This window comes from Coenobita brevimanus, chromosome 93 (assembly GCF_032717465.1).
Source record: "Coenobita brevimanus isolate Jiangsu-jjx chromosome 93, ASM3271746v2, whole genome shotgun sequence".
NCBI lineage: Eukaryota > Metazoa > Arthropoda > Malacostraca > Decapoda > Coenobitidae > Coenobita > Coenobita brevimanus.
Window position 1 is genome coordinate 30,416,163 of NC_137046.1, and position 10,810 is coordinate 30,426,972.

The 10,810-nt window shown below is 48.5% G+C and overlaps 1 protein-coding gene across 1 annotated transcript in view; it reads right to left on the reverse strand.

Annotated features, from left to right (window-relative positions):
• LOC145412392 (DNA polymerase kappa-like) overlaps positions 1-6,098 on the reverse strand; it is an 80,856-nt gene extending 74,758 nt beyond the window's left edge. The window contains exon 1 of the mRNA XM_080282281.1: positions 6,041-6,098. Within this exon, the coding sequence (XP_080138407.1) occupies positions 6,041-6,047 (7 nt within the window). The 5' untranslated portion in view covers positions 6,048-6,098. The remainder of the gene's footprint in view (positions 1-6,040) is intronic.
• Positions 6,099-10,810: the final 4,712 nt, after the last annotated feature.

A 10,810-nucleotide genomic window follows, 5' to 3' on the forward strand; every position in this document is an offset into this window, starting at 1 on the left:
GGTAGTGCGATGAGTAAGGATGGAGGTTTGGAGGATGAAGTGCTTGAAAGGGTACAGCAGGGAAGAATGGTTGCTGGTTCTTTGAAAGCAGTGATAAGAAACAGGGAAGTGAGCATGGAAGTCAAAACGTTACTACATGACAGTATTGTGATACCAACTCTAACGTATGAAAGTGAAGCTTGGACGTTGTTGGAAGGACACAAGTCAAGAGTGATACCAGTGGATATGAGTTATTTAAGAGGAGCTTGTGGAGTCACATGGAGAGACAGGCTGAGAAATGAGGATATAAAGGAGCGTTGTGGTGTGGATGCAGATGTGATAGGAAGCGTTATGAGGAACACACTGAGGTGGTTTGGCCATCTGGAGAGGATGTAGGGTGAAAGACTGATGAAGAGAGTGTATGTGAGTGAGGTGGAGGGGGGAAGACGGAGGGGGAGGCCGAGGATGAGATGGAGGGATGGGGTGGAGAGGTATATGAGAGAGGTGGGTGTGAGTTGGGAGCAGGGGAGTGAAATGGCAGGGGACAGGGCGACTTGGAGGCGATTTGTTTGTGGCCACCCCAAACGGGATTGAGGCATCTGGCAATAGATAGATAGATAGACCTACTATTACCACTACTAATACTGATACTACTAAGTAATAATACTACTGTTAAGGATTGTTGAACATTGAGGGAATTGTTTATGGGTTGTTATGAGTGTGAATCAGTGTTTTTCTCCTCCTTCTCCTCCTACTACAACCACCACTACTATACTACTACTGCTGCTGCTGCTACTACTACTACTACTACTACTAAAATAAGTCTGTCACAGTTACAATAACAACATCAACAACAAAAACAAAAACCACAACAACTCCTACTACTACTACATGAAAAATCAACTGCTACAGCTAATACTAATATTCCTAAAAAAACAACAAATTCTGCCACTAATACTTCTAATACTTAAAAAATTTGTACCTTACTAATACTAATGCTAATTTTCAACCCATTATTTAAAATGCATCATATGGGTCACTTTCAGCTTGAGCTAAGCTTAAAAAAAAAAAAATGAAGTTAATACCTGATTACTAACAAAGTTATTGATGTTTGATGTCTGCAAAACTTCTAACTCAATTTCTGCAGTTTTTAAAAACTGTCGCTTGTCTGACTACTCCATGTGACGCCTCATTTGTACTCATTCTAGCGTGAATAAGATTCTATTGAGGTTTCTTTTCAACTACCTACCACAGTGCTATTAACAACTGTGGTGACTATGTGCTCTTTCAAGTTGATCTATCTCTTTCCTAAGCATAGTTGACAAGGGCTGCAATGCATACTCCAGAAGTAGTCATAATAAGGAGTTACAGAGTGTAAGAACTAACTCTATACTCCAACAATGAAACTGCTTCTGGATGTACCCTACAAATTTCTGGGCCTTTTTGTCTAATTCAATGCACTGTTCGGAATACTTTAGGTCACTACTGATCAATACACCTAAGTCCTTTCCCAAATCAGTCATTCTCAAGGCTCTCCCCCAAAATGAATAGAGTAATCCCTCAATTCTCTGACGTAACGGAGCCAAAGGCATATCCAAGTAATGGACCGTCTGGATAATGGACTTCTCCCCTGACCTCCATTCGTACATGACCTAACTTTGAAATCCAGTGCAAAAGGTCACTAGCTACAGTACATCGTTCAACACTACTCTACCTGGTCAAGCAGACCTATAAACCATAGTCAAGCAGTTATCATGGCAAAGCAGACTCATCAACCACAGACAAGCAATTACCACGGCAGGGCCATGCCCTACAGTAACATAGAAACCCATCTACACAAGAAAATGCAATGGGCACACAAAACATAATGGTAAAATAGAACAAAATCATGGTAGGGTACAGTAAGCTAGCATAAAATCATTATAAACACTCACAATTCCTCACTGGGCATCATGCTGAATAACCCACTACCTCCTTGACTCTTACCGTTGTACTGCAGCTGGCAAAGCTGTTGCACTGCACAGTACATCCCATGTGGTCTAGTGACTTAGTCTGAAGAGCTTAGTCCATGTCAGAGTCAAGGTGGATCTTCGGCAGTTGGCCCAGGGGAGCAGCTGTGGGACATGGTGATGGACTGCCTACTTCAGGTGACTCTGGAGAAAACCACAAACTCAAGTCCAGAGGAGACACAATAGCTGACGACGTGCTAGGTTGAGGCTCTGTCATTGAAGGGGTGGATTGATGCCATGACGGTGGCAGAGCAGAGGTGGACTGGGCAGGGGTCAGAGGCCTGAAAAAGGAGTCAATCTTGGACGTGTGATAGGAGATGATACAGGCATCAGATAAATCTCTCCCGCACAAAACGTGGATCCTCCACAAGGTGAAGAGGCACCATCTCTCTGTCACATTCCAGGTGCTCAGTATACTCAAGCACCTGCTGGCAATATGCCCGGTATGTGCTCAGGCAAGTGATGGCTGGAGTACTGCACTCTGGGTCATCCACATTGTCATCACTCTCTTCTGGCTGGGCAGCTGCAACAGATGTGGTGATCTCCAAGTCAGACATAACCTGATAGCCAGGATCGCCCCCATCGTCGTCTAATCAATCTCACATGTCATCAACATCCACAGTCTCGCCTGCAAAATGAAGGTGAGTGTGGAAGTCAAAGCCCAGAAAGTTGTGTCCGCTCTCATGTTCCTGAAGGAGACAAGACTGACCACTTCAAGGGTTTTCACGGAGACTTCCTTCCATGTACATGCCCAGTTGTACACAGCAGACTGAAGGTTGTAGCACCGAAGGTTTTCCAGTGTTCTCTGCCCTCGCATGTCTAGCCCCCGACTCTGCTCATCCTTGTCCTCGACAACAATATCAATCATCACCTCATCGAGGAAGCTCCGTTGGTACAGGCTCTTTGTGGCCACGATCACACCCTGGTCCAATGCACCTAATGTGGCCATCATCTGCAACCAATTCTTTCTCGGAAGGATGCATAGGGGCATTGTCCAGGAGAAAAAGAGCCTTTACCTGGCCACAAAGGATTCCAAGTTCCTCCATTTGATAATGGATTACCTCTTTGACAAAATGTCTGTGGAACCAGTCTGTGAAGATCTTGCAGGTAAACCAGGCCTTCACACAATGGTACCACACAACAGGAAGGACATCCAATAGCCCATGATGACAACTGACGTATCCTACACTCCGTAAGAAACCAATGGTATACGTGACACTCAGTCTCATTAAGCATGATGAATGACTGTCATCAATCGATAGTGGTAGTGTGGACAATGGCAGTGGGGACTGCGGAGACAAGTTCAGAGAGAGCGTGTAACATTAAAGCTAGGGCAACAAGATACTGTCTCTTTCTGCCTCAATTACCTCCCAGACTACAACAAATGGCCGTTCCACACACAAAGGTTGTAAAACACAAAGACTATCTTTACTTTAATAGGAATAACTGTATACAGAGCATTTACACGGCTTAACAAACAAGTTACATAAGTCAGCTAAGTTAATACCAATATGCTGTCACTTAATACACAAGCTTAATTTGACCACTTAATGTACGATCCAGGTGCTTAATAATTCACTTGTCGAGTATGTAATGATCACTTTACACTATAAGACTTATATTTAAGATACTTATACTACTAACTTCACCCCACAATCAGGGGCAAACACAGCAAAATTATTATTGCTGGATCCGAGCGGAAGTCTTATTGGCGCTTTACGTCACACTTATGGTACTTTACCTTGCTTTTTCGCATGATTCTCAACTCACCATGACCGCGATGCCCATTATCGCATCTCTGTCTGTCTCCCAGGCAGACTGGCTGTGCCTATGTCCAATTAGGACCAGTTACTAGTTTTTCCTGCCTGCATCACCCTTATAAGCATGCATATATACACTTGCAACGGGAAGTGCCTTATCCCTAAGCCACTAATCACTTCAGCCCTACCCCATGAGTGTCTGCCCCAAAGGTACATGGTGAGTACATTAACCCTCGCAGCTGGTAGTTCATCACCACAGGCACCTCAAGGCTCTCTCACGTAACTCCATGCCCTATGCATTCTCTATCCATCATCTAAGAGTCCTCCTTCTCTCACTATTTCCTCATTCATTTTGCCCCTCACAGTATTTCACTTTCTTCCTTTTCAATCCTCTCCAACCCTAGTTGTCTTCTAGCTTCCTCTGCCTGATCCCGTGCTGCTTGGTCCTATGCTTTGTGTGCCCACGCCCTGACCTCTGCACAATGCTTATGTTGAACAGTTTTATACACTGCTTTGAGTAACTGGCACTGCTCCCTGTCCTTGGCCATGGTGCTGTCTACTCCACTTCCTCTTTATTCTTCGATCCTCCTTTCTATACCTTCTCTTCCCCTATTCCCACTCTGCTCGGACCTCTGGCTGAAGGGGCCACGTGGGTAGGATGTGGAGATAATGTCATGAGCTACAACATCAAAGGCATTGTTGAGGTCAGCAGCCATGTCATCAAATTGATGACTGATGCTGGGCCAACACAATGGGACTGTTTTGCATGCCCAACAATAATGGTTTCAGTCGATGAGACCCGTTAGAATAAGCACAGCACAAAACAGATACCCAATCCTTAAACAACTTGTGGCCAGGCACACACTTCTCATCTACCAGAGACTTGGTGGACACTGAGCAATAAAAGAGGTCACTTTTGTCAGCATCACAGACTTGACCAAGAGTGAGGCCCTCCTTCTCAATCATGCCTAACAAACTCTGCCGAAATCCCTCCACTCCCTCCTCACTAGCATTCAAAGCTCCGCCATGGGTCTTAAGATTGGTAAGGCCATGTCGAAGCTTGAACCTGAACAACCAACCTTCGGATGCCTTAAAGTCTGGGACGTTGTGAAGGTGGGTGAACTTCTCGACAGCACCTTCAACTCAGTGCCTCTCACTAGCACACCTGCAGCCCATTGTTGCTAGCACCAGATCAATGTTGAATGGTCAACTTTGGTATGCCGGGGCAAACACAGTCTTCCGTTTGGTATTGCATCTGTTCTTCTGGCCAAAGTCTGCCATGTACTAGGTGAGTTTGTCATGGGCTTTCCTGGTGCCATGTAAGGTTGAGCGGGCCAGGTCGTACTCCTTAAGGATGTGGAAAGTGAACCATCCCGCATCAATCTTACTCAGGATCTCACGCTTCTTCTCCAAAGTCAACACTCTCCTCTTCCTCTTCCCTGGTGGAGGGGACATCATCACACACCCTAGGAAGAGGCATGCAAAAAATAAAACGGCCTCGAGCAGGTAGGGAACCACCACGAAAGCTACCATGGGAACTGAGAATAAGCGAGGCGGGAGGGGAGAGGGGGCCTCTGACAGACGTAGGGAACTAACCAGTCCAACATAGCGGCGCCACCAGTCTATCCTTGCCCATCCACGCGAAAATTTTTTGAACGACCATAATTTCCAAACAGATGCAAGCATTTTGTCCTGATAGTGGAAAAAATGTACGAATAACGGTTTGGAACAGCCGGATCACAGCGTCCGGGTAATGGATGGTCTGGGTAGTGGTCATCCAGATAATCGAGACATTACTGTAATCCGACCCGGGATTTACATGGCTAATATGCATCACCCTGCATCTCACCAAGTTAAATGGTATTTGCCATGTTTCAGACAATTTCCCTTGCCTACATAAGTTTGCCTGGAGTTTCTCAATCCCTTCAGGACTACTCATATTAGCTCCAAGTTTGATGTCATCTCAAACTTTAAGACCACACTTAACAAGCCAACATCTATGACACTGAAATACTGTACAGTACATGATGAACACGAATGGACCAACAACTGCCCCTGGTGGAATTCCAGAAGTGACTGAAACCCAATCAGAAGAAATTCCGTTGATCATAATCCACTGTCTCGTATCAAGGACAGAGAGAGAGAGAGAGAGAGAGAGAGACGGGGGAGGGGGGCCAGGGAAAGAACAGAAGAGGAGGAGGACGAGGACCAGGAGGAGGAGGAGGAGGAGGAGGAGGAGGAGGGAGGAGGAGGAGGAGGAGGAGGAGGAATAACAAGCTGTAAAGAACTCACCATCCATTCCAGCCTTGTTAGTATTGAGCGTGAGGATTTGTAAGCCTGAGGTGCTGCTGGTGGCATTCTCCACTTTGGTGTTTTTAGCAGGTGATTCATCTTCACTCATACTTGCTACTTTATCTTAAGAGGTGTGGTGACTGTTTTCCTGTAATGGGAACAAACGCACCTTATTCCTCAGTTTATATTGTATATTCAAGTAAATAAATAAAAACTCTGCCAACAGTGTTCACACATGATACTGCATTTCAAACTTTTTGCAACACATGAATCTAAACTACATTTCCATCAAATTCAATAAGCCTGAAGAGATGAGAAGGATGGGTGGGTATGTGGCTGGGCAGGATTATTAGGTGGGTACGGTAGGAGGGGTGGGCAGAGGAGTGGTGGATTTTATTGGTAGGTGAGTGGATATGTGGTTTCACACAGGGAATGGCAGAACACAGACTTACAGTATTAGTTTTAATTAAAATGTGAAATACATCTTGAGAGTGATGGGGTTAACTGGCTCCATCTGTCAGAGATGGTGCTTTCCTGAAATGAGCTATAGGCTACTATTAAATATTAGTTTTAAATAAAACACTACAGTATAGTGATGATGATGCTCTTGTCTGAATGAAGTGCCAGATTAATTTTATAAAAAAAAAAAAAAAAAAAATCACGACTACAATGTTAGTGTGGCTTGTAGGCATACTGTGACTGCATACACAAACACTTAACTCCATCAGTAAATAATGCAATCCCTCACCCTACACCAACAGCCTCTCCCTTTAACAACTCATGATAGGAAAAAGAGGTACACCTACTGTATGATGTCTAAAGCCCTGTGGCTGCCCGCGCCAACGTGTTGACTGCCAATCTTACCGACTGGACATGACGTATTTATTGACGTCACTGCACCAAACAAACTCAAGCGTTACACAACTAAAATAATAAACGCAATGGAGTCGTTGAACTAGTGTGGGCTTCACCCCCAGAGTAGACCCCTACCTCACAGCGTGCAAACTAAGATGTGCTTTAGGATAAAAATTGTGCCAAAAGAATATCATGCGCGTTTGGATATCAGTATTGCCAATTTGTTTATTTTTCTGCTAAACAAAAATAGACATGTGCTTTAGGTTAAAAGTGCCTTAAGTCCATCTATGGGGGACGCGGTAGCACAGTGATAGCGCGCCGAGCTTGTGATTGGGAGGTCGCAAGTTCGAGCCTCGCCCGGGCTACCGTTGCCGGGAGGGGTAGCTCCCTCCTGTAACCCCAGCGGGGCTATATGGCCTTAGTTGTCTAGCTCGGGGAATTCATTTCTCCATTTAAGTCCATCTATAGCAGTCTGTACGCACATGTACTGTGCCGGGTCTGTTGAAGGAACCAAATCTGCATGTGGGATATTTATTAGGGATTATGGATCTCCCACGTAGCATACAGTGGTTTCAACAATAACAAGACAATTCGCCGTCAGGACGATTCCCCGTCATTTATTTACATACCAGTTTCTTTAGCAAGTACAGTCATGGACAGAGAAACCTGGACACTCAAGGGCTGTGTAATGCTGTGTTTTTAAGGCGACTTCTCGTCGTAAAAACACGAGCACTGGAACGGGGTCCTTTTACTAGACCGGATGTAATGCACTAACAAAGGAACAGGGCATAAAAAGAGACAGTATACCGTATCACATCTATTGCTTAAGTCCTACTCATTACAGTGTACATACAATGATATTTAGCATATAGGGGAACAGAGATACAGGATTACACTCAACTGCACAGAATGATCACATATATATTAACACTGTGGCACAGGGAGATCGTGGATATTCTTTAATGTCACTTGAATGGAAATTACATAACTGGGGTTGTTAGTCTGAATTAATTATTATGTCACTTTAAGATAATAATAAACTGGGGCGGTTCACTTTAGATCAATGAGATTGGGAGTCTGTTTCGGGGATATTACTATAATAGAGGTAGGGTGCGGATAGTGACACCCGACACTGTCACCTGGTCGCGGGAACACATACACTTGCCTTTCGGCTCACTCGCGCACCTACCTCCAGTTTCACAGAAAACTCCCCGGTTCCTTGATGCGGGGGGGGACTGAATTATTTACCAATTGACACTTCTTACCCTGATTGCACTGTTTAATATATTTTCTGCGTAAGTACTGTCACTGTACTCTGGATCACTGTCACTGTCACTGTCTTACCCTTGTTTCCTGGGTTATCAGATCACTGTTACTGTCAGGGAGGCTCACCTGTCTGGGGCCTCGACCTGAGGGGCGGCTCCTTTCTTAGGGCCGCGCTGGTGGGGTGCAGGGAAGCCCTGTGGTCTGGGGGCCTCGACCTGATCGGGGGCCCTCGGGACTAGGGCCGAACAGCCGGAGCAGTCGGGCCTGCTTCCTCTGCCTCCTGGGAGTGAGGGAGCCTGGATCTCCGTCGTTGTAGACTGCGGTGGCGGGCCTGGGTGTCCTGGGACTGCAGGTGCTCAGGGGAAGAGGCGCCGTCAGGGCTGGGCTGTGGCAGCGTCTCCTGCAGGGCTCCGGCAAGGACAAAGAACTCCCGGGTGTGGGCGGTAAGTCCGTTATCGGGCCTTGCCACCACTCTAGTGTCTCCTCCGGGCCTATAAGCCTGGATGGCGACGAAGGGCTCCCCAAAGGGAAAGAGGCTAAAGGGAGACTCACGCTCTTCGTGGTTCCCTGAGTGTGTCTATAGGTCCGAGTCGGGGCTCTCCTTCCCCTATTGTGCACCTTGGCTGTAGCCGTGAACTTGCCCGGCGTACGGGGGACACCTATAGGGTGATCGAGGTCGCCCTTTCACCGTGGCAAGGTACCGCCGGCGTGGTGTTCCTCCCGCAGTAGGAGACAAGCCGGAGTGAGGGGCTCAGAGGCCGCACTCTCTCCAATACGGACAGATCCTACCTTCAGGGAATTCTCCACCCTGGTACGTGCCCCGGCCGGAGCCGAGTGTCTGCCCGTACGGAAAGTGACTAACGGGTGAACTGGTTTGCCCGTCCGTTGCGGCAAGATACCGACCCCGGGACGCCGCTTCTGTAATTGGGTAGCGCTACACGTACGGTAGCAGGGTCTCTCTACCCTGGACCGTATTCTGGCCGTAGCCAAAGAGCAACTGGAGAGGGATGCACACAGGTAGCTCTCTCTCCTCAGCGTGTTAAGGCCGGAGCCTGGGGTCACCTTCCCCTCTACACACTCTGTCAGGCTGTAGCCTGTGTCTATCACTTTCTCTTTCTTTAGGCCGTAGCCTTGGGCCTCCTGCCCTTGGGCCTCCTGCCCTAGAGGGTGTAACAAGATCGTCAATACGGTGTTACCTGGGACTGAACTCTTTTCAGTCCCACCCCTGGTCTGACGATCACTACCCCGCCCGCACAGTAGTTCAGTTTCCCTGAACGCCTGGGGTTGGGGCACTTGCGGGGAATAGGGGCTCAGGGTCGGGATGCCCCGATGACCCTCTTGCCCGGAACTACTAACCTCACCAGTGTGTCCTCCTGGGGTGGTGGTGGGGTGGCGGCTCGGTGGTGGTGTGGGGGGTGGTGAGGTGGGAGGTCCTGCGGCGGGCACGGCGGGCATTTTACCACCCTCCGCATCGTTGAAGTCACAGACCCGTGACTGGAGGTGGTAGGTGGTAGAGGTGGCTGTCTGGTAGGCTGGGGTAAGGTGTTGGGTGAAGTTGACCCAGTGAGTGGTGAATTGGTTGGGCTCATGGTGGGGGCTGAGCGTGAAGTGGAGGGAGGACGGTTGGTTGGTCCGGCGTAGGAGGCGTAGCAGGTGGTCGGTGCCTTGACTCTGGTTGGTGGGTGGTTGTATGGTTGCCATCGGACTTTCGTCACCTTCATCTCGGGGAATGGTGCCTGGTGAGGAGATGAAATTTGAATGCTGGAGAGTGATGGGAGGTTGGTGCTTTTATTTGGGCTAATTTGGTGGGAGGAGCGTTGTCCTTTGGGGAATTCGGAGTTGGGAAAGTTCCAACGTGCTTGGTGGAGGGGTAGGGTTATGGGGGAGGTGTTGGGGGTGGGTGGGGATGGTGGGTTTTGGGGTGGGTGTGTGCTGGGTGGAGGTGTCGGGGTGTATCTTGCAGGTGAGCGTGAGAGTCGTCCTGATCTGGTGGTAGTAGTGGTTATGGTGGGTGTGGGTGGTGAGGCTGGTTGAGTGCTTGGTGGCGGAGAGGGTGTACGGTGGTGAGGGGGGGGGATGGTTGGTGGTGCGGTGTGGCGTGTATAATGGGAGTGGTCATGAGGAAGGGCGGTGGTGGGTGTGGGGGTGGTGTGACTTTCGGGGGGGGTGGGCGGCTGTGGTGATGAGGGCAGCCTGGGTGGAGTGGGTTGAGAGGTGGTGGGTGGAGGGATGTTCGGTAGGTGAATGTCTGGTTGTGAAGTAGTGGTGGTGGTATCAGGCTGTGGTTGTGGTGTATTGGGGGGTGGGCTGGTTGCTGGAGAGTTTGAGGAGGGGGGTGAGAAGGAGTAGTAGTAGGAGTCTGGGGGGTGATGCTGAGAAAGGTCAGGGTGGCCAGGTGTGCGGGCCGGGGTGGAGGTAGGCTTAGTGCGGGGGTGGGTGGTGTCGGGTGGGTTGAAGGGGCGCACGTGGCGGTTTCTATATGTGCGGTGTTGTCCTTGTTGATCCACGGTGACTTGGTACGGGTTGGGTACTCGCACGATTTTGTAAGGTCCGTTGAATCGGGGGGAGGTCTTCGGTGGGGTAGGCAGGTTTGCAACCACAACAGACTGGCCAGGTGTGTATGGGTTGGAGTGGGTTGTGTCAGGTGCT